Source organism: Parasteatoda tepidariorum, chromosome 7 (assembly GCF_043381705.1).
Source record: "Parasteatoda tepidariorum isolate YZ-2023 chromosome 7, CAS_Ptep_4.0, whole genome shotgun sequence".
Taxonomy (NCBI): Eukaryota; Metazoa; Arthropoda; class Arachnida; order Araneae; family Theridiidae; genus Parasteatoda; species Parasteatoda tepidariorum.
In genome coordinates, this window is record NC_092210.1 from 50,013,218 (window position 1) to 50,038,312 (window position 25,095).

General features: G+C 29.1%; 1 protein-coding gene across 7 annotated transcripts in view; it reads right to left on the reverse strand.

The window, feature by feature from the left end:
• The window catches only part of LOC107448785 (multiple PDZ domain protein), a 646,665-nt gene extending 621,943 nt beyond the window's left edge, over nucleotides 1-24,722 (reverse strand). For 5 of the 7 annotated variants that reach the window (XM_071183400.1, XM_071183403.1, XM_071183404.1 and 2 more), the window contains exons 1-5: nucleotides 24,590-24,722; nucleotides 22,980-23,090; nucleotides 18,851-19,002; nucleotides 13,703-13,942; nucleotides 11,720-11,961 (exon numbers count right to left, since the gene is read on the reverse strand). In XM_071183400.1, coding sequence (XP_071039501.1) covers nucleotides 11,720-11,961; nucleotides 13,703-13,942; nucleotides 18,851-19,002; nucleotides 22,980-22,995 — 650 coding nt within the window. In that variant the 5' untranslated portion in view covers nucleotides 22,996-23,090; nucleotides 24,590-24,722. Of the gene's footprint in view, nucleotides 1-11,719; nucleotides 11,962-13,702; nucleotides 13,943-18,850; nucleotides 19,003-22,979; nucleotides 23,091-23,379; nucleotides 23,445-24,482 lie in introns of those variants that run through there. The other 2 variants (XM_071183401.1, XM_071183402.1) reach the window with 2 other exon arrangements.
• Between the last annotated feature and the right edge of the window lie 373 nt (nucleotides 24,723-25,095).

Genomic DNA, 25,095 nt, shown 5'->3' on the forward strand with positions numbered 1-25,095 from the left:
ACGTTTTCGTTAGAATAATAAATACTTTTCAAAAAATGAAAAGGAGTTAATTCCTTCAATGACAGACTTTGTTTATTTTTAATAATGACATCTTTTTTTCAAGAGTAGCGATTTTTTTAAAGCGAAAGATCAAGAGGTTCGTCTTCTCCCCGAGAAATAGAAACTTGAAGAAGTGTCAAAAGAAAATACAGGTAAGGTAATTTTACCTTTACCTTTAATTAAGACGTGAAATAAGTATTATTGAATTTATTGAGTATTTTTAATTTTACAACATTAAAGCTACAAAAAAGCCCTCAATTTTCTTTTAATTTTGAATCCACCTTACAGTCAGAGGACAAAATCGCTCTTGAGTTAAGTATCGGTACAATAAACCAGTTAACAAACTCGCTTTTTAAGGGAAAATTAATCTGCATTTATGGAACAAGGTGGGAAAACAAAACCATCAATGTTAAGGCTTATGATAATGAAGCGCTAACCTATGATTATATATCAAAAGCTATCTATATCAGAAACGTAAACTTTGTCCTGTGGAATGTATGTTAAGAAGCATTGACAAATGCCAGCACTACTTAGAAATTATAAAAAATTGGATTCATGGCATCAATAAATGTAACTAAAGATAACCGTTCAGTATCATGACAAATACCATAAATAAAAATAGCTCTAATGCCAATCTTTTTATTAAAAAAAAAACTGAAAGCTTTAAGAGGATGGACTAGATATTCTACCAAAGCAGATAGTTTATCACACATCAAATAATTTTCTATCGGTGCAAGAAAACAAGATTTCAGCAACTCAAATAATTTCTCATTTATATCCATGAACAAGCTTCAAACATCCCGTCTTGAGCTAAAAGCACTCCACCGTCAACACCTTTATAAAGATTAATAACGTCCCTTAACTGGCTTTAATAGAAAATAATTCCTTGCGTTAAAGTCGCAGCAGAATTCAATTTAATTCATTAAAATATAGTCTCGAAGGAAAGTTACCGCGATGTTTACTCAAGGTATTAACCTAGGAGAGAAAAGCAAACAGAAAAAAGGTTGAAAGAAAGCGTGACTGACAAAGTTTAGAAGAAGCGAGAATTAATCCATAGGTTCTTGTAATCTTTTAAGGGTTATAAATTAAAGTTAGTACAAACAACGCTTCAGATCCCTGAGATAAAAAGTGTTTTAAGCTCTAAAAACATTGAATCGGGGCTGAGTTTGAAATCACTCGATAAAATTATAGTGCAATGAGAAATAATTTAACTCTCCAGAGTGCCAGAAATTAATGAATAAATTTAATCATTAAAATTTTTTGTAGAGATCGATTATTTAGTCTGTTTCGTGAAAATCCTGCTTTTCTGTATATGCTCGCTGCCATTGCTCGCAACTGAAAGTCTAAAAGAAAAAAGGTTCTAAATAAATAATTGGGGGAAAAGAGAGACTTTTCGGAAGTAATTCTTATTTTAGCCTTATTTAACAATATTTTGCTAAGTCTTCAAATGTTACATACCTCATTGGATGAAGGTACTTAGTCTGAGTACTTGTAGGGGCATTTAATGACAAGCAATTGACGAGTAGCCGCAGAAAGTCTCGTTATTGTAGAGTATTATCTGGCTATTGCCAACTGTTCCAGATTCGATAAAATATTTTAAGAAACGGTAGAGAACTATAAACTAAGATTTACAAATTTTTAGTTAATTTTTCCAAACTTTAAAAAAAAAACTCAACACGGCATAACTGTAACAAAGTGAAACTTTGCGAATTACTTCGAAGTAGAAGTAAGTCCAATAAATCGAGTTTACTGTATCATGAATCATACATTAAAATACTACCACTGAAAAATATTTATCCGAAAATCGAAATGTGATTCAGTGAATCCGATTGGAAGCTTGTTGACAAGAAATGAAAGCAAGATATAATCTTTATTTCCTATTGTGAATGTATAAACTTTAAAACTGAACCACTTGAATTTACTAAAATGTCACTTAGAACCTCAGCTCTCAAAATTTGGACATCAAAGTAAAGAATGCAATTTAATTTCAAATAATTAGTTTATCAAACAAAAAGTTAAAATTAACTTTATCCATTTTGAATGGCATGATAATTACATATTAATGAATTACTTCGATAAATATGCAGTCATGAATAACCAATTATATACGGTGTGAAATCGGTGCTGTTAAAAGAACTTTGACCACAGACAAGTAAAATGATCAATTACACTATAAATCATTTATTATACATCACATAAACCTCTATCGATATAAGAAAACAAGATTTCAACCACTAAAAGCATCTCTTATTAATTACCAAGAACAAACTTCAAATATTCAGTATTGAACTTAATACACTCTTCGGTCAACACCTTAATAAAGATTAATAACGTTTCAGCTAGTTTTAAAAGAAAACAGTTCCTTTCCTTTAAGTTACGGGCGTGATTCAATTTAATTCATTAAAATGATGCCTGGAAGGAAAGTTATCAGGATGTTTACTCGAGGTATTATCAGGGGGGCGAGGTATAAAAAGATGAGAGAATGCAACAAAGTTTGCTTTGGAAGAAGCAAGAATTAATCCATCGAAATTTTTTTCTTTTCTTTGCTTTTATTTCACGGTCCATAAATTGAAGCTAATACAAACAACAAATCAATACATTTTCAAGAAAAATGTTTTCGAAACTTGGTTCTGGTTTACGAAGAATTTATCGTTTTTCCAATTTTAAGGTACGCATCCCAAAAGTCGGAAAATAATGGCAGGCGTGAAAATAGAAAGTGAAGACAATGAGAAAAATATTAATAGAGCATAAATATAGCTATATACAATTCATTTATATGAATTGTTTTATATATATATATATATATCTATCCATNTATATATATATATTATATAAACTTTGAAATTTCCCAATATCATCCTTTTTAAAATTAGTTTTTCGGCCATAATAAAATTTTTAAAAAAGTGATAAAAGCGTAATAAATAAATCCCCAACAAAATAAATCTAAAATTCAAAATTCATAAATCAAGAAAAAGGAACATTTATAAAAAATACATAGATAGATGACACTGCGTATATGTGAGTCATTTGTAACAGCGCTCGTTCATCAAAGAAAATATCTCTCATTCCTGATATTCAGTAGCAATCGATTGGCTATTGATAATCTTACTGGAAAATCTCATTAAAGGAGAGGCTTGCTGGATCGTAAATCGACAGCACCTGACACATCATACAAACAAAACAACCATAATGCATCTATCGATTGAATAAATAGGCGTCCACATTAGCAAGTCGATAAATATTAAAGATCCAGCATCTTCTATTACATTTCTGCAACATTAATACAGTATTTATCTGTTTTATGTCATGATGACTTTGCATGAAATACAATTTTTCGAACGGAATACTATTTTAATTAAAAATAACATCTACATTAAAAAATATTTTGTTGTTTTTGAATAAATTTAAGCTAAAAACGAAATTAAAACCTTCGAAATAGCACATAAGTGATTATTTTGCTTCGATTTAAAGCTTAACCAACGAGACATTTTTTAACAATAACAGTAACACATTTATTTATATAACTGCCCATGCTTTTAACATTGTGACTATTTTATAATATGTATATAAGTTCTCAAAATGAAAGACTAAAATCTTTACACGTTCATAATTTAATATCCAGTATATTTGAATTTTAAAAAAAAATTACAATTTCTTTTGAACTCGAACTTTTTTTTACAAGCTTTTATACAATTCTCGAAAGTCCATTTCAAGTAGTATAAGGCAAGCTGTAATCTAGCCATCTAATTTTTTTTTAAATAAGCATTATAGATTTGTTAAGCTACTTAATAGCTTTGTCATGGACATTCGTCTATACTTCAACATCACATAAATCAAAGCAATTTGAGCTGCAGTTTTCCTGACGTACAATGTTAATATCAACGTTTTATTATGCTGCTTACTTTTTCATAGTTTTTCTAGGTGAACCACTTTTAAGCTTACATTTTAAACCATAATCATTTTCATTAGATAATCAGCATTCTTTCGATAATTTTATTACTATTTAACACAACTCAAAACATACACATCTACCCATAATAAAAAAATTTTTATTGCAAACTGAATGTTCATTACGAACTTATTAATCTTTCAAAATATATTTATAAAATAATTTTAATTGAATTGAAATCATAATCTGGCCGGAGATTTTTTTTAAACGAAAATATTACACTTTATTTTAGTTTTGGTATTTACAACTCTTTATCCTTGTAATTATAAATAAATAACGTAATATCCACAGCGATGGTGTTCCCACATTATCGTGATGCAACATGTCGTTGATCACGAGAGCTATGCTGGCGGTAGCTTAGCTACTGACCCAGGCGACACCAAACAAAGTGGAACATCCAGGTCTTCCAGTTTCTGGGTTAGGCGTGAGGCTAAAAATCCCATGTTTTGAAGTCTTTACTAGGAAATAAATCGGAAAAGGTCCAAGGATTTCATTTTTGGCCCATAATACCTGAGTTCCCTCAATGGAGCTAAAACACTGCAGAAACTTATGCCACCACCTAATAAGTACAAGGTAGATATTGCAGCAATCCAGGAGTTGAGGTGTACTAGGCAGAGTACAGTTGACAAAATATCATGCTTTTACAACTGTCATGACAAGAAGCACATAGGGAACTGGTTTCTTAATAAATAAGGGTAAAACACCTAATCATGGATTTTAAAGCTATGCAAGTTACGTATTAAGGATAGATTTTTCAACTATAGCATAATTAATGCACATGCCCCTACTGTGGACAAGGAAGGTAAAGAAGAAGAAATATTTTATGAGGAGCTCCCAGACTGTTTTAAGAACCGCCCACTTAATGTTATCCTTCTACTATGAAATATGAATGCTCAAGTAGGTAAGGAATTTTACATTATGCATACTGCAAATCTAACCTCAATGGAATGAGACTCATTGAGTTCGCTATAGCACACGTAGATACGTAGACGCTATAGTGATTGGTAGTGTTCAATATATCTCAGAAATAAAGCGCCAACTTGGCATCTTTGTCTTGGCATCCTCGCCACCGTTTGTTGTAACCCTAATCAGTTGAAAATTAGTTGTTGATCTTATAGCGATAGCGTGCTTGTAACACCAATCATAATAAAATCCTAATTACAGTCCACAGGTAGTACTTGCTTTGAGCATAAAAATATTTACAAATTCACATGGAAACAATTTTAATCGGATTGATCAAGTCCTTATTGATGATAGACATTTTGCAAACCTGATTAATGTTAGGACATTTATGAGGGCTGCGATGGACTCTGATCACAATGGCTTTTATGGATTTTGATCCCAATTTAGTTCGAGCTAGAATTAGAGACAAAATATCCAATGGTACGAAAAAACAACTTAAACAATAATGGTTTAACTGCAATAAACTTTAAGAGGGTGAAACAGCTAAAGCTTATGAACTTTGGAAAAGAATAATTCAAAAGTAGCCATAGATACACTGAGCCTTGAAAACTTAAGGCTTAGGTTAAAAACAGCAACCTCTGATACTTCCAGTTTAGTTCTGGGCTTTAAAGCTAGAGGGAAGAGTAAAAATTGGTTTGATGTAGAATGTAAGCTTTCAAATGAACAAACACATGTTTCCAGAAGAACATTACAACATTTTACTAGCAATATAGCAGGAGAAAACCATGAAGCACAGTAAAAAGAAAATCAAAGGGCCAAGAAAAGAGATTGAGAAAAATACACTGCTCGAAACAGTTATAAGATATTGCGATAGTGGGTTAATCTTGCACATGGAGAATTGTTTGGATAACTGATACATAATTGACAGACGTAGGAGGTTACGTGAGATAAAAATGACATTAGTTTGGCAGGGGAAAAAATGCTTTTTATGAGCATTTTGATACAAAAGGAAGAAAATACTAATTATGCATATGAGAAAAACAAATGTTAAAAAAAGGTGTTTCCTAAAGAAAATCGTTTTTAGTAAGAGGGTATGATTTCCCCCAGATGGCCAGCAACGTTGAACACTTTTGAATCATCAAGTCAATGAGGTTATTAATGAAAGACTGGGTTACTCTGTCCAGAGCTCTTTCCAGTTCATGGAGAGTATGTGGGGTGGTAGGCATATAGCAATTTGTCTTCCTAGAATGTCCCAAACGTACTCGATTAGGTTCTTCATGTGCAGAGAACAAACTAGCGAATCAATTCGTATAAATCTTTCCTGCAAAAGAAAATCATTCACCAAGTTAGCACGATGCAACGTGCAATTGTCGTCAATTGACATGAAGTCAGCTCCAATTGCTGCAGCGTAAGGGACTACAATAGGTCTCAAGATCTCAACGGGACTCGTCAGAGAAAAGAATACTCATTTCTCCTCCAGTTTACATGCACCCACTCCCTGCGGGGCAACTTGGCTGAGACATCGCATTCATTGAAACAACACGCTTACTGAATATCAATCATTCTTTTCCGCTTTGTCTTGCAGTAAGTTGAAAGCCAAATCAAATTCGCTGCTGCTAAAATGTCATCTTCGACATCAAACTCAAAATTTGCATACTGCTAAGTTTAAAAATTAAATTTTCATTTGTGACTCTCCTCTTCCAGTTTATGTATACAAAAAATTTGCTTTTACCTTTATTTTATACAAGACGTACAATATTCTTTAATTGTTTTCAGCAGTGTAGATTTAATGATGTTAAACATCTGAAGAGGATGAATGAGTGCCATGCGTTATTTCAAGAGTCGTTTATCATCGAAGAAAATCTAAAATCAACTTTTGCAGAAGTAAAGCAAGTAATATCCTTAGTGAAAGCTCACATTTCAGAAAGAATGGTTCAGCATTTTGAGCAATCCTTAAAGCATAGTGAAAACGCTTGTTATTTTGGCATTACAATAGGAAGAAATCTTGACTGAATCCCGGGAATTAGTTCTACCAAATCTGCAAGCACTGCCTGCTGTCAGGAAGCTTAAAAACTACAAAGCTTTTAGAAGAAACTTATAAAAAATACTAGAATTTTTCCATAGAATTATTCAGAATGTTTAGGCTACCAAGAAAATACCAAAAACATTATATATCTAATCTACTCGGAAGGAGATTCTTTGATTTGTAAAAACTATAGGGGATTAAGTTTACTATCCATTTGCTATGAAGTTTTTTTTCAAATTACTATACAACACATCTGGTCCTTATGTAAAAAAAATATAGTTGGTGACCATCAATGTGGATTATGTGCAGATAAATACACTCTGGATCATATTTTTAGTCTTACACAAACCTATGACATGCATGTCATGAGTGACACACTAAAGCATTTTGGGTGGCATACGTGTCCACTATCCATAAGTGTCTTAATAATACTAATTTCTATTTTAAACCCATTGCTATTCAATATTGAGATTTATGTGAAATTAGGTCCATTTTAAACAAACAACCTTTTACAGCAGAAGATAAACAGCTGGTATTAGAGAACATTTTAAGAAAAAAATATGGTGCTGAGAACAAAAACACTTGACAATCATGAACTTTACAACAAATTAAAATTCATGTCTTTCCTACATGCATCAAGGGCTTGATCAATCAATCCAGCTTCTCCCAATCACATTCTCACTTGTATGAATCTAAAACTTAAAGACTTACCCTAGCAACTGCATTTTGCCAGGGTTCATAGACTCATGAATTTGATCAAGTTGGTGCCGGATCATGAAGGAGTGGAATAACACAAATTCAAAAATCCTTGCATCATAAAAGTTTATTATATGAGATGGCTTGACACTTGTAGAGTAAAGAAGACCAGAAAACAAAAAAGAAGATTCCCCAAGAGGGTAGCCACCTATTTTGTGGTTTAACACTGTTGAAAAAGATCTTAGTGTGATAGTTGTTAGAAATTGTAACTCCTGAGGTGCCAGTTAAGCAACAATAGCAGCAGCTGACTGAGACTGCTATAGCCTGTTTTTAGCTGCAGTGCCAAAGAAGAACAAGCTTGTAGATATGAAAGTATTTTTCTAATTAAATTACTACTTAACTTATAAATAATGGTAATAAAAATTACATTGTGTAAAGAAAATGAAAAAAATTATATCTTTGCACTATTCTAAAGAAAGATTAATTTTTACCTTTACTGTCGAAGAAATTAGAATAGCTTGAACTTGAATTGTTTTTTAACCTAATGACTTATTAACTATAGATCAATTTGAAAGATCAAAAATATTATGTAACTAAAAAACTATAAGTAAAATATTAGTACAAATGTATAAGAATAATAATATCATGGTCTAAAGTTACCGACATATATTTAAGATTCCAAATCTAGTCACCACCCAAAAATTAGTTACACAATAATTGCGTCAAATGTGGTTTTTTCTTCATCCAGCCAGTTTTGTTTCCCTGCTTTTTCAAGCCGTTGCAAGTTCGTTGGAGAGACAGTTATGCAAATCACCAGTATTTAATGAACATGAATCTTAGTTACTATGCACTTTTCTTCGCACTAACACACTATATTGCGCATAAGCAGCTGCTGTGAGATTGGTTATGCATGACCTAAACATTGTGTTGTCTTTTGAACTAGACACATATTAAATAGATTTACTTTTTATGGGTTTTCATTATTTTCACAACCAAAATTACAAGTGAGAAATTGCACAACTTAATAAAAAATGGAAACACAACCTATTTGTTAACATCAGTAATGTTTGTTGCATTACAAATTAAAAGTAATCTTTGCTTTAGCACCAAATTAACAAAAGAGCTTAAAAGGTTTCACAACTATTTTAAAACTATTTGTGAACATAATGAAAATTGATAATAACATCATGAAAGCAATGAGAAGTATGTCATAAAACCTTAACTAAATAAAAATGCAGCTTCTTTAAATTAAAATACGCTTTCAATGTAATTTAAAATATGCAGAAGCTTTAGAAGTTTAAAGTGTCTGCAATCATAAATGTTTTTGTGCTATAGTCATTCTTTCTCAACCATGTAAAATGTGCCCTTTTGTTTGATAATTTATTAAAGCCAGTTACTTTGTTCACTTGAAATATATAAATACTTATCGCCCCTTATATAACTAAAATAATCATAAACAGCAGAATTTTTTTAACAAGTTTCCATGAAGATTCTTTTTTTTTAACTCATTTATTTAAAATGACATACGTTTGAAAGATTTAAAATTTCCAAAATCCTTGCCAACTCATTCCTATTTGAACTTTTACCTGAGAAATAATTTTAAACAGAAAATTTACTAATCTCCAATGTTTTTATATTTTAGTCAATGGCTTAATACTCCAACCAATGTAACAAACCCAAACATTGTGAAAAATTTCCGGTTTCTAAAGAACCTTTTTGAGAATAACAAATTTGAGTTAAAATTATACTAATTTAATTATTACATGCTAACATTTTATAAGAAATTATTAGTTTACCTTTACTTAATAAAAATTGTGACAAATCAAGTTAATTCATTCTTTAAAAGCCTTTTTTTAAAAATATATAGCAATTTTAAATAATAAAAATCCGTGATCATTCACCATTTTGCTATGATATGACATTTCTTGTCACTACATTCTAAAAATATATTTTTTAGTTTGTAATAAACAGTAAACTCTTACAAATTGTAGAAGTATATATATGTGTGTCATATTAGTATTTATATACTCCTTCATAAAGCATAGCATTAAATACTAATTAAAGTAATGTTAAATAAAAATAGAAAAATAAAGGTTACATTTTATTTCCGAATTATATCTAGAGCTATTAATGTTCTGCCCTGTAAAGAGATTTATATTTATGACACAAATAACGTTAGTATGGCACCACTATTATTGAAAAAAGCCTATTAATGTAGTTTAATGATTGAATTTTTTTAAAGTTGAAAATTTTCTTTATTCCTTAATTTTCATATAATTCTAAATAAAACCTAATTACTAAACAATTGTTTTAGGAAATTTAAATGTCCAAAGTGAAACAAAACAAAAAAAATTGCAAGTATTACTCTTTAGATAAAGGTTTATCATATCCTAAAGCCTAGTTAACCTATAAAGGTTAACTAGGCTTTAACCTATCAAATTAAGATTACAACAATCAAACCAGGATAATTCGAAGTTGACGGGATCAAAAAAAAAGTTTGAAACTTCCCAAAATTTGAATGCATATATTCTCTCAAATAGAAGGGGTAAATAAAAAAGGATTAACGCAACAATCAAAAGTTCAAGATGAACAATGCTAAATTTATTTCACTAAATCAAAAATTGTTTACTAGATTGCTTATTTTTGATTGCTTTGTTAAATGGAATCTTTCAGATAACGACATATGATTATGGTTTCAGATCCTCTTTTTTTTCTGATTAAAATTTTAATATTGCTCTTCAAATATGTCAATAATGTATAAGAAACTAAGTTTGTCAAGAAATTGCTTGCCTTTTTTGGAGTTAATAGGTGTTAACGAAAATGGATTTCTTGTTAAAATTGTTGTACATTGAACAGAAGCCAAAATTCAAGCATTTGAATCCAAGTAAACAAAAAATAATAAAGTAAGGAGTTTTAAAAAATTTCTATACATAATTTTGGCAGACTCTGGTTTCACAATCCCAATATCTCGTTCTCTACTTGTTATAAAAGAGTTTGACTGTGCATAGAAGTACAAAATTTACTATAATTTTTATGCACATAAAAATGCAAATTTTTCCAGTGTATAGCACTAGCGTTCACCAGAAACAAAAACTGAGTTACATTAAATTATTTTTCCTACATAATAAAAATTTTACAGCTAAATTTTTACTCTTCAATAGAAAGGCCAATCTAATAACCAAGAAACTTTCAAAGTAAGCTGATGTAAAGAAAAAATAGAATAGAAAGCCAACAATATATTTCACTAATAAGAACAATATATTTCAACAAAACATCTAACTACAGCTGAATACAGCTACATTTTAGATTTTCAAATTCATGACTTTCCATGACTAATTTCAAGAACTTTTCATGACTTAACGAAGTTACTATTTTCTCTGACAAAAACAGAATAATAAATTTAAAAAGCATCATAATAACATTAATTAAAATGATAGGTATAACCAAAACTGTTATACTCTGCAACTTTATATTTATTGATTTTAAATTTAAAAAACAGAGTAAAGAAAGAGTTGAAGCAATAAAATAGCTGAAAAAATAATAGTTGAGCAAATATTTTATTTTTCTGCAGAATTATATTCTAAAGATACTTTTCTTGTTCATCAGGAAGGAAAGAAATACTCCTGATTTTTCTGTTCTCATTTCAGAATTTAAAAAAAATTGCCAATGACTGGCCTGCTTCAGCTAGAATTTTAAATTGATAAAATAAAAAATAATAACAATTCTGAAATCACAGAAGTTTAAGAGATACTTCGCTCGAGAAATTATGCTTTTTCTTTCATTTTTCAAAGATGTTTTTTTTTTCTTTTTAAAGAACATGATAAAAACTTTTATGTTCTTATAAAATATGACTAAGTTATTACATCTGATTTTGTTACAAATTCAGATATTCGGAACACCATGAAATTGGGGGGGGGGGGCTTCCATTTTAAAAATAAAATTTTTCGGGGACCTAAATCCATGATTTTTTTAAAAATAGTCAAAATTATGACATTTCATGACAAATTTTGTTCAATACCGAAGTTCATGACTTTCCATGCTTTTCATGACTTTCCAGGTACGCGGATACCCTGTGAATACAAAGAAATAACATTGAGCTAACTGACCTTCCAGCAATCCCATTCGGTTGTATCTCTTGAATGAAAATGCCCAATTCTCCTTTAGTTTCATTCCTCAATCCGACAACACTAAAACCTAAACTACTTCCTTCAGGCTTAAATAATTGCAATGTGTGAATATCACGACCTTGAGCTCCCTGATCAATAGTTCGTTGAAATTCTTCAGCGTAACTTTCAGTTGTGATTGCGGACAAAACGTATTCAGGAGGAGCAATGATATGAGATGAAACCTAAAAATATTAATACGGAGTATAAAACATAAAGAAAAACTAAAATAAAAAGCCAACTATAGGTTTGTTGCATAAGCAGACCATAAAATAGTTATATAAGTGAAAATAAGACTATCGTAAAATATTGAAAATATAATATATTGTTATATAAAATTTATTATATGATAAAGTTATAATAGTTAATATAAATCTTAATAGTTGATAAAATTAAGCACCTATTAAAAAAAATGTAGATACATATTTTTTATACAAATGCAATGTATATAAATTTGCACAATATCAGAAATTTTGTTTACTATTCCCACAACACTAAATAAAAATAAGTATTTAAACAAATGAATCTAACAAACAATCACTAATATATATAAAACTATCATTTACTGTACTGGCACAATTAAAGTGGAATCACAACAATATTAAAAAGCCTAAATTTTAGATTTACCAGCAGAAATAAGCAAAACAAATGCTTACATAGTACTACAAGAAAATAATAGAAATTGATTGATTTTTTCCTGTAATATACATAATTATATCAAAACAGTCTCAGGAAGATTCAAATTTCAACACTATTGTAACGAGCCCTCATCCCCCTCATACCAGAAAACTATCCCCAGATGGCGCCGCAGGCGCAACAGAAGTAATAACTTTTATTTTTTCAAAAACTTAAAAACAGTAGATGTAATGTAACTAGAGACGCGCTATGCAACGCTAATACCTAACTAAATGTTTTCATCACTTTATAATTATCATTTACCATTTAATGTAAATTCATCTTCATCTATTTGTAATTAAAACCAATAAAGGTTTATGAATCATCAAATTGGCGGTCTAAAGGTAAGTGGAACATTTTCCACTATTCATATTGAAAACAGGAATTCATTTTAGATTGAACTATGAAATTTTTGTTTTCTGAAATAGTTTTAAGGAAATTTTCATTTTTCAATTGATTGGGAAACTATATTATACCATTGTTTAATAGTTTAATGAATAAGTTGAATACTAAGTAACAGTCATATTTTATGGATAAAATAATGTGCCCCAAAAAATCTTTATTTACTTAGATAATAATATTTGCATACTTTCAGATTACATAAATATATTGATTCCATTTATGTTACAAAAATATTTAATTTAAGTTAATGTAGTAATTTACATTTTACCTATCATTAAACAGAATAAAATTAACATCAAAGCTTATCAGACACTAAGGCTTGTAGTTAACAAATAAGAAATTTTAAATATTTTAAGAAACTAAAAAACTATTCCAAAAAATTGTGGCACAGTTTTAAAAAAATGAGAAGATGCATGCTCAAAGTAAATTTTTTATGCCATTTATAGTCTGTTTTTAATGAAAATACATAAAACATGTGTTATTAACATTATAATAAATAAATAAAAGGCCAATTGTACTGAGAGTTACAATATATAAATGGTCTTAAGGGAATTAACTCCTTAATATGTTAATTCTAAACATAATTTATAAAAATATTAAATCCACTTTCTTCCTTGCGAAAAGTGTACTGATGAAAATTTTTTACCTTCTCCCCATTTTAACTCTGTTTCATTTTGTTTAAATTATTATTGTACTAATCACTTACATTTTAAACATGTAAAAACACATACGGGGTCAACTGGATTTTTTTTTTTTTCTTCTATAAGCAGAGGTTAAGAAAAGGATAAGGAAAAAAGATTATGCTTCAAAAAATTTTTTAATTAACATTCTTAATTTAAATTGGCTTACATTTAAAACATCAACTCCTGCATTGATATCATCCATATTTATTGCTTTTGGAATCTGACTTTTATATTCATAGTTGTGTTCAGCTTCAGAGCTTGGTTCATAGGAGTCTGAATTTTGCATAGGGATTGGTTCAGATGGCAAATTTAAAAGAAGCTCTCCAGTGTTTGGAGATATGTCAAAGTCAACGGGCAAGATGGAAGGATGTTTATGCAGTTGCCTTTTCAATTCTTGCAGTGAATCCTATGGAGAAAATTAAAAAATTTACAAATTAAAATTATGAATTAATTTACTATTAACAGTAGTGTTACTAGAAATGAGGACAAAAATTTAAATTTACATCAATCTGTCTCAACCTGAAAAATCATGTTCATTAAAATGTTTTATTTACTATTTGAAATAAAATGATGCTTGACAAAGGGCTTTCCACAGAAATTTTCTCACAGGGTGCAAGAGAATCATTGAAATATTTTTTAAGAATGTGTATAAATATTTGATTTTTTATATATATATATATTTTGCTTGTGCACATTAGCAAAACTTAGAATTTAAATTTAATAAAACCATTTCAATAATTCATTTTAAAATTATCAAATAATTTAAATGTTAAATCTAATAAATTATTTTAATACTTTATTTACAGCCTTAAACAATAATTCATTTTTAAAAAAAAAGGAGGGGGAAGATTCCTATTAAAGATTAAGGACACATTTCAGTGAGGCTAAAGAAGCCAAGATAATTATAAAAATATCACATGCACTGCTTGCCAATATTTTTTAGTAAAGAGTAAAACTGGTTTTACAGTTTTAAAGGTTTAAATTTGTTTTGGCTGTTCACTTACTAAATGCAGCTTGATATGTTTTATTTCAAAATTAGGTTTTATTTTTTTACAATTGCATGAAATTACATCTTCACTTAGATCAGTGTTTCTCAACAGGGGCGATAACGCCCCCCTGGGGGCGTTGGGAGTATGCTGAGGGGCGGTGGACTTGTTTTGGACGGCAGGGGGGCGTTAGGTATGCTTTGGGCGGTAGGGGGCGATGAGCAGGTTATGTTATTCAAATTTAATTTTAATACTCCCAAATAAAGTTCTAAAATTAAGAATCATTTAGTAAATAAAATTAATCTAAAATTAATGATAAAGAAAACAAAGATTAAATTAATATAATAAATTTAGATTATCTGATACAACATTAGTACCAGCAGTAAAACGAACTTATGCAATACATATTCTCCGATCCGAATCAGCACAGCGCATAGGCAATTACTGTAAATATCTCTGTTCAAGTTTGTATTTTCTCTAATCATGGTAATATTATTGTAAAGCTACCACAACGACTGCTTATATTCAAAATGTTTTTAACTCATTGTTGTAATTTCATGATGAATGGGATAGGGGCCGCTGCGCGGTCCAGGTGCCCAGTTGTTTTTAAATAAAGTAAGTAAGTAAGCACAGCGCAGCGCATGAGTCAGTAGTTTTTGCCTCTGACTCATTTCAGCCATTTGGTGAGAATTAAAGTGCATGCGCTTTTTGTAAAAATGTTCGATTTGACCCGTGTTTCTTATGATGGTTTAGTTTGCTTCCTAGCAGTTTTTTACCCAGTTTCGATTCGATTTCATTGTTTATTTGGCCAGGTACGTTTGTGAATTAGTTCTTAATCGTAAATTATTTATTAATTTGAAAAAACAGTTGATTTTCTTTCATTCGTATTTTGCTGCCACCAACAATGTCGGTTAACATAAAGAAGTGTATTCAATACAGTGTCACGTACTTGAAGTTTAGATTTGTTCAATCGCCCTCGAACTCTCAACTACCCATGAATTTATTTTATAACAAAGTTTAATATAATGAGACAATGGAGCCTTCTCGTTAGCAGAAGCATTTGCAAAATATTCATCCTCACAAACAAAATAAAGATTTGTCATTTTTCACGAATATCAAAGACAAGTTTCTGAAGGCACCTTTGGCCTCAGGCTTACTGACAACCTAATCACAAAAATGCGATGATGGTTTGATAAGTTCTTATAATATATCAAAATTAATTGCTAAATCTGGGAAATGTCATACCATCGGCAAAGAATTGATACTGCCGGCTGTTAAGGAAGTTTTAGGAACAGTTTTACACTATCCAGCCTCATCCGATTTAATCAAAAATATCCCTTGCAATAGTGGGTCGACATGGTGGGTTTTTCGCCGTTTTGAAGAGGGTGGTACCAGATATTTTAGCAGTTCACTGCGTGATTCACAGACAGTATTTAATAAGAAAAAACCTCAGCGACCGTTTGCATCAGTCATTGCAATATGTTATATCTGCTGCGAACAAAATTCGCAGTAATGTTCTCAACGATTGATTACTCAGACAGCTGTCTAAGAAAAACTATGAAGAATATCGCTTGCTACTACACCGTGATTCGCTGGCTTTCCAAAGGAGCCTTGTCTCAATAGGTTCTTGAATCTTTTCGACTCTGTGCTTGAGTTCCTCGAAGACAGAATGTAGCTCTGAGAGACAGATTGCTAGAATTTAAGATAGACGTTGGTGGATTTACTTGCAAAATTAAATGGTGTTAATTTGCAACTTCAAGGTGACAAACTCAATTTGATCCCTACGAAATCAGTTATTTCTACATTTCTAAAAAAACTTATTTTTTGGTAGCAGAAATTTGGTTGGAATGAGTTCAACCAATTTCAAATCTTATCGTATCTTGAAAAGAATGGCGAAATTTCCTCTGATGTTCCTCCCAAGAATATAGTTAACATCTTGACTCTTTGCACATGGACTTTTCTGACCGTTATAAATATGTTTTGTTCTGTTTCCTTCAATGGGTTATTAACCCTTTTTTGAATATTGAAACAGAAGAGGTTCAGATTCAGGAGGAATCGGTCAAACTTTCAACTAATGAAGCTTTGAAATGGTGATAACTCACAGAATTTTGGATTCAAGGTAACATCAGTTGCCTCTACTCTGGACTGTCAAAATTCATTCTTATTTTCAAAATTATTTTCAATTTCCTTCCCTTTCTCCTACTTCGTCGAACGTGGATTCAGTGCTGTTATGGATCAAGTCACAATAAAGAGAAATAGACACGAAATGATGCAACGAGGGAACTTGCGACTTCACCTCAGCAAAAATATTGAGCCGAACGTTAAGAAATTGGTTATGAACCATCAAGTACAATCATTCCACTGACATAGTAACTTGATTGTTTCGTTAATACTACTTTTATTTTTGGGTGTTTTTTTAATTATCTAATTAAGAACAGGTGACTCTTTTTAAGTATAGTTTTCTTTGTTGTACTATTTTTTTCATTACCGTATTTATTTTTATTATCACAAATAGACTGTGATTACCTGCCTGGAGAAAATTATCGAGTTAACGTGCACATTAAATTTTTAAAAAAAAACAAGCAAATTTAACGTTTAAAAAATTGCCTAAAAATGCATCTTATAATTCAGCGCAACCCCACCGCCCTCATGCTCTAAATAACTGGATTACCACAAAGGGGGGCGTTGACATGTTTTTTGCTTATTAAGGGGGTGGCAACGTTAAACAGGTTGAGAATCTATGACTTAGATCATTAGTGATTTGGTGAGCTTAGATCCAAACCGTTGGGTGCTTGCGTACAGCTATTTTTTTTCCTTTTGCTATGTCTTCTAATTTGAAGAAAAAATTATATTAAGTTCTGCAATCAATTTAAAAATCCAACTTTTGCGTTAGTGTATGAATGGGAGTAAATTCAATATGAAACATAAAGCACTTTTTTTATAATTATTTGAAATAAAATAATAACAGTTGAATGAAAAATATACATATTTGTTTAGTTGATTTCTACGGGACAAATTAAACCTCTTAACTTCTTTTTGGATGCATATTTGATTCAGAATATTGTGTAATTAATTTAGGAGTTGGACTTCAGATTAATAGATAATCTCCAAATGGTTATGCCAAGCTTTATATCGTAGTTTGCAGATAAAATTTATAGAAATATTTTGAAGGCTTTAGCACTAGAAATATTCAATAATGGTCATCATATCCTTTGCTTTTTCTAAATGAAAGGTGAACTATTTAAATTATTGGAGCATTAGATAAAATTAAATATTAAATTTCATAATTTTATTAATATGAAAGAATAATTTCAGAAAATGCTTAAATAAAAAATGAAATTAATACCTAAATTTCAAATATTTTTTGATAATAAAAAAAGATTAAATTACAGGGTTAGCCTATTAAACAATTAGGTACTATTTAATATAAACAGAACACCAAATTCTATGTATTGAAAATAAACATGCTTATAATTATATTATACACATAAATAATGCAATTTATTAATTCATAGTACCCAGGTAAAAAATTCAGCCCATAAATTATAACATATACACTTATACATATACTCTTACATATTACAAACACATTATTATTCAGTACATAATTTATAATGAACATACTTAGGTTTGGTAAAAAAATTTAGAGGAAATATAAAAAATATGTCTCGCATCAGTATATTTGTTTTAATGATTTAAAATATTTAGAAGGACCTAAAACTTGCAATGTCTAAAACAAAAGATGAAATCAAGTGTCTATTAAGGTTTTAATAAATGCATTAGTAAGCAAATGCTTTTATCTAAGAACGATTTTTATATATAATGTATGCAAAAGTTTTGTAGAAAACCCACAGATTTCAATGCAGATTTTAAGAATGTGATATAATCACAATTTAAAACATAATTGCTAACATAATTGAAAACATATATTAAACTGTTTTTTTTTTTGGAAAATGCAAACTCGAATAAGGTTTTTATAGACTTTAAGTGTTCAAATTAAATAATTCCTTAAGTAAAATTATATGGATTCATAAATAACTTGGTAAACCTCATTCAATATTTTATTGTTTCAATAAAAAAAATTCAAGTTGAATTAAAGATTTTTTGGCTATTTGATATTTTTGTGTTTATTTTTTATCAAACTTGTTGGTTTTTTTAATGAATATATTTAAAAAAAAAAGGAATTCTAATTAGCAAACCTCAAAAAGTTCATAGTTTAATTATTTTTGGCCATGTAGATACACTTTATACTGCAGAGAATATAGTAATCCATAAACCTGTTCATACAAATTATATAACACTGACAAAAGCAGTCAAATAAAATATACCTGAATATTTAAAATGCTGTTAAAAACTGGACTGTCTAAAACTGATATTAAGGTAGTGAGATCATCTCCAACGGTAGGATTTAACTGTGCAGCTTCAGATTTCTGCAAATGGTCTTGGATTCGTTCAAGAAGCTTTAAAGCTTGCCGAGTATCTAAAGAAAAATAAATGTGAATTAATTATGAAATAAGTAGTAATTAAATAAAATAAATTTATGTATAATGCCAATAATAAAGAGAAGAAAATGTTTAAAAATTTCAATAATATATTTAAGACACATTTATAAAAAATTTCATAAGTATTTCTCATCAAACTTTTTAATTTAAAAAAAATCAAGGAAAAAGAAATTAATTTCTGATCACTATTCTCAACATTTATCACAGCTCTTTTTTGAAAACCATCATTCAGCTTATTTCATTCATTGCCACCATATGCATTCATGAAAAACGAATTCATAATTTCAAATATTTTCTTCATATGAAATATTTTCAATGAAATTAGCTGTTTCTTTTTAGGCTACTAATGAACTTTATAAAAATATTTAAAAAAAAGGATCCTAGGGTTTTGCCAGAAGATGCTCGATTATTAAGAGTGCCATAGCCTAAAAAAAATTGTAACTCTTGCATTGACTTATTTTAAAATTCCCTTGAAGCAAAGCAAACTGTACAGCAAAATAAAACACTAACAAACAAAAAAAATTTCCTTTTTTTAAAAGCAGTTTTCATCAATAGCAAAGTCGAACTTAAGATAAAATATAAATTAAAATTACTTTGCATGAAGCAATTTTAAAATGCTTTAATGTTCTATTCATTTTAAAGGCAGTTTAACTACTATTGTGATTTTAGTGTAGCGTAAAAATTATAAGATATTTTCTGCTAAATACTATTGCTCTTATTTCTATTTTATGAAACTAATTTAAAAACTTAAATTCCTTATTTAATAGTGATAAAGTTAAATGACAAATAATAACAAAATAATTTTAAAGAGTGTAAAATAAGAGAATTTTGAAAATAAAATTAAAAGAAAACTTTTGAATAATAAAGTGAGACAACTTTTAACCATTAGTGCTCGAAAGACATGCCACGCAGGTCGAAATGCTATAGTTACTAATTCTTCAACAATGATGTTACAAGTCAACAATTATACAGAAATGAAAGAAGGCAATTACAACAGAAATGAAAGATTGCTTTGGTTTCTAAACAGACAATTTATGCCTCACAGTAAGTTATAATTTTCTGCTCTTTTAAGAGCATAAGTTAATTTCTTGCAAACACAAGAGGTTAAGAATAAAATAATTATACTTAAAAACTATAGCAACACATTTAAGAAAGGAATTTCAGCTTTAAGATTTATTCATTGATAAAAATTGAAAAAATTTTAGTAGCAACTTATTTTCAAATACAGCTAGTTTTAACTATCTAAAAAAACTAAGCAGTATTTGCAATGCTGTCAAAACAAAATCTAGTTTATTGAGAAAAAAAAATTATAAGAATATCAATTATTAAATATTAGAAAAACAATTTTAAAACATTGATCTGGATGCGATCTGTAGTTTATTTAACTGGAAATATCTATTTGAATTTTTTTAAATATAAATAAAACATGATTTCTACATAGAAACTAAATTAATTATTGTAATTAAAAACTTGTTAAATTTAATAATAAAGTAAACATTTTAGTTTTCTAAACAAAGTTTTCTATATAAGAAACTTTTACAGCATGAGACCCCGAATCCTGAATGTTCATGGAGGCTAATATTCTCTATTTTGAAATGTTCCCAATTTCGGATATGCACTCAAAATAACAACTCAACATAATATGCTATGATACAGTACAATACTTTTATTTATGTCACAATAGAGCTGCACAATGGGCAATTGGTGACATTCTGGGAAACATCCCTGAGGATGATTTGGAGACAATGCTATGAAAAATGCATAATTTATAAGTAAAATTATATACTAAGCATAAAATTGTGAATAATAAATTTTTTGTATATTTTATAATCAGAATTATTTTAGATATCTACATAAAAGTACATTGTGACTCTGTGCAGACTCTGGTAAGAGAATAGAGCACTCTTACTAAGTGAAACAAATTTCTATAATTAAAAGGTTAATATTTAAATACTTCTATATTAGTGAAAAGTGATTATAAGTTTTAAAAAAAATTACATTTATTCCATTTATTGTAAATATTAAAATATAAATTAGTACTCACATGAAGATATAAAAATACACAGTAAAGTTTAAAATTTTAATGAATCCATTATTAATATTTTGTAAAATACAAAGCTAATTCTAAATAATAACCAAAATGAGTTTGAATAGAAATAATGCAAATGAAAAAATAATTTGAAAGTATAACTAGACTTGCACTAAATTTAATACTGTTAAAAATGATTAAATAAATATATTGTAAGCTTTTTAATTCAATACAAATGTGTTGAAATATTATATCCTCATTAAAAAATAATTTGTAAAAATTTGAGATTAAGTAAACAATGAGAGAAAAGATATGGAACTACAAATAATTGGTTAAAAATAAAATTTAACAGCTTCAAAATTAATGTAGCTCATTGAAAAACATCTCTAAAGGAAATCACTAACATAAATTGTAACATAACAGTTTTAAAATAAGCCGCTTGTTATAGATTAAAAGAGCATTGCATTTTCAACATTGCATTATTGCCTAAGTAATTACAGTTCTGTAGTGAACTGATTGTAAAGACACTGTTCCCAGTTGAACACTGAAGTCAAGCGTCTCTGGTTCAGGTCAGTAAGTGGGAGGGTGACCACTTTGATCAGTCTGCGTATGGACCGAGGTAGCGCGGTTTCGGTCCTCGTTAGACTATTTTGGCGTAAAGTGCTCGACTTTGCATGCAGGTCATCTGGCTACCAAAGCAGGAGAGTCATCCCCTCTGCAGAGAATCAAAATTGCGATGGCATGTCTTTGGATCAGCCTCGGGAATGTTTCCCTGACTGTCGGCAATAGCCCATTATGCAGCTCTAGTGTGACGTAAAAACAGTACCTACCTACCAAGTCATTACAAACGATTTTAGAACTGAGATCCTACAAATAGGCTTAATGCTTTTATCATCTTTATTAAAGATGGATTTCTAAATTTCATTTAGAATTAAAAAAATAAAAATATTAATTAATTCTCAATAAATTTCACTAATATGAAAAAATTTAAACTAATATGATAAATGTAAACTAAACTAAAAACTCAGCGGCACGACAGCCCATAGAGGGCCAAGGCCTACTGCGCCCATCTCAGTTTTCTTGACCTTGGGCTCTGAGGTGCAAGAGCAGATGTTCCGGTTGGGTGGTCAGCCAAACACGGAACCCCTAGTGTTTAGTTCCCAAGCATGCTTTGTACTCATTTATCAACCCACTGAAGAGATGAAAGGCTGAGTCAACCTTGCCCGGCCCAAGGATCGAACCCAAGACCTGTGGCATGGAAACGGGAAGCGCTACCGCTCAGCCACCGAATTTAAATGTAAACTAATACATCAAGAAACATTCATTCACAAAAATATCCATTCAAGCCCATAATTGACATAGTATTTAAGTAATATAGACAAGCTATAATAGATATGGTATCTGGCCAAAGCCAAACATTTAGTAAACTGTGGAAATAAGGAAAACATTTGACTGTAGCAAAATATTTGTTGCATTTCTATTAAACAGAGCTTACATGACTGAATTATATCTCCTAATAACTATCTTTAAAAATTCACTCCTCAAAATACTAAAAATTTTATATGCATTCAGGTAGGTCATAAAACATTACATATTAAGCATTTAACCCATACTATTAGTTCAAATTTATTTAAGCATATTCTGAAAAATATACATAAAACACTAATATACAAAGATATTGCATGTTCATATGGCTATAACAATTTAAATATGTATAAAAATATAAATGTATATGTACATGTAAATGTAGGTAAATTACATGTATAAGTAAATTATATGTATATGTACGTAAAAATATATACAATCAAATAAATAACATTTTAATACAATTTAAAAGTGTCCTAAAACATAAAATAACCCATTAAAAATTTACAAAACTCAAATTATTTTAATGCAACATTCATAAATAGGACTTGAAAACTTTACCTCCACTGACAGGCATTTTTAGTTTTAAATAGTAATTCTAATGCCTTCTGATAAAAACAAGCAACTCAACTAAAAGTCATTTAGCTGTCCATTGGAAATAAAATGATGTAACTGGAAGAAAAAATAACTGAATAAAAATCTATGAACACAAATAACAGAAAACAAACTATACAGCTACTTACAAAATGCATTGAAAAAAATAAAGACTACAGGAACTAGCTCTCTAAAATATTAATAATTTATCTTTAAACCATTTTACTTACTTCTAGTTATAAGCGTAACAAAAAAAAAGGCTCTAAAAAACATCTTTAACAAAAAGTACTGAAAATACTTATGTTGAATGCAAAATTAACAAAAGATTTAAAAGTTCAGTTGTTATACAAGGTAGAATAATTATAACCTTATATAAAGTTCCTATAAATGCCAGTCTATCCGAAACCTATGCTGTAAAATGATTTCAAACTAACTGCCTAAAAATATACAAAATAACAGACATTTTAAACTTAAACATAAAATATTAAATTTAAATAATTGATATAAGAGACAAAAAAAAAGATGGAGTAGTGAAAATTCCAAAACTACTTAGACACTTTGTTCCAGTATTCAAAATATGACTGATTTGGAAAGAGTAAAAAAAAAAAAAAAAACTAAATTATTTATTTTAAAATGTTGACATAACACAGAATGTAATAACACAGAAGCTACTCATTATAACTTTAGATTATGTTCCCATTAGTACCAATTTATAAGAAATCTTAACTTTTAAAATAGTTTTTTTTAAACAAATTACATGTAAGAGAATAAAATTCTTCTTACAAATTATCTCAAAAAGATATCTCAAAATTGAACATAGAATGAGAGTTAATCGTGAAAGTAGACAAAAATAAAAAGGGACAGTAAAACAATTAAAACTTGTATAAAGTTAATAAGTGTGACTATTTAAACTGAGACTTTAAATAGAACTCAATAACATATTAATTTGATTGGTTAAAAGTAAAAGTAGTATCGAAAATGTTACAAAAGTAAAATGAATCGCTGCAGGGAAATAATTTTAATACAGTCTAGTAGATTACAAACTGTCAAACACAGAATGTAAACATTGCTTCCCAAAGTAAACAATAAGGCTACTTTAGTAACATCACTTTTACAATATAAAAGACAATAACTTTTTAATTTTTAGTCTTATAATTTACAATATAAGATTAATAATTTAAAAAATAAATTACAAAATATCGACTAAATTCTAAGGACAAAATAATTCGATTCTATCTTCTCATATTAAGTATGTTGCTAGTTTTTGTGGGAAATTTTTAACAAATAGGAATGCAGCAAAATATGAACCATCTAAAAGAAAGCTTTTAGAAAAATAAACAAAATTTAAGAGGTGATATTTAATAGCGAATTAATTGTTAATTATATTTGCAAAATGACAGTCCAACAGTTTGAGAAAACTCTTTAATTCTAACTATAAATAATAAAGAAGCTAATGAATGAAAGACTAACAAATGATAAATAAATTTCCTCCCAGCTATTTTGGCGAATAATTACATTAGAAAATAATTATACCGATAAATTTAGTTTTACAAATGAATTAGTATAATATCACTTACTTTCCCACTTAAATGAACTAAAGTTTACATTCCAGCCAGACAGCTAGAAGTTCACTTCACTTCAATCTTAAACTTCAATAATTGAGGTTAATGTCACATGACTTCGGAAAAAGAAGTAAAAGCATATCACATGACTTCAGAAACTGAAGCTAGCTTCATAAAACCACCAAAATCTGTACCGTTTTTTTTTCTTTTTTATCAATTGGGTATAATATGAAAAAAACACAACTACTTCGATTTAGTAGGAACAACATATGACGCAATGCTAAACGAATGGAATTTAGTTGTTGTTTATTTAGTTATTGTTATTAGTAGTTGTTGTTATTTGTTTTAGTTGTTGTTGTTTATTTAGTTGTATTTAGTTTCAATAACTTTTCTTTATAATGCAATAAAATCTGGCGAGCAGCTATTTAAACGATCGAACACTTCGTTTGTTTATTTGTGGCTTGAAGTTAGGCTCGCAGAAAATGCCGTTCATGGGTTAAATTTAGTAGGAACAACACAAC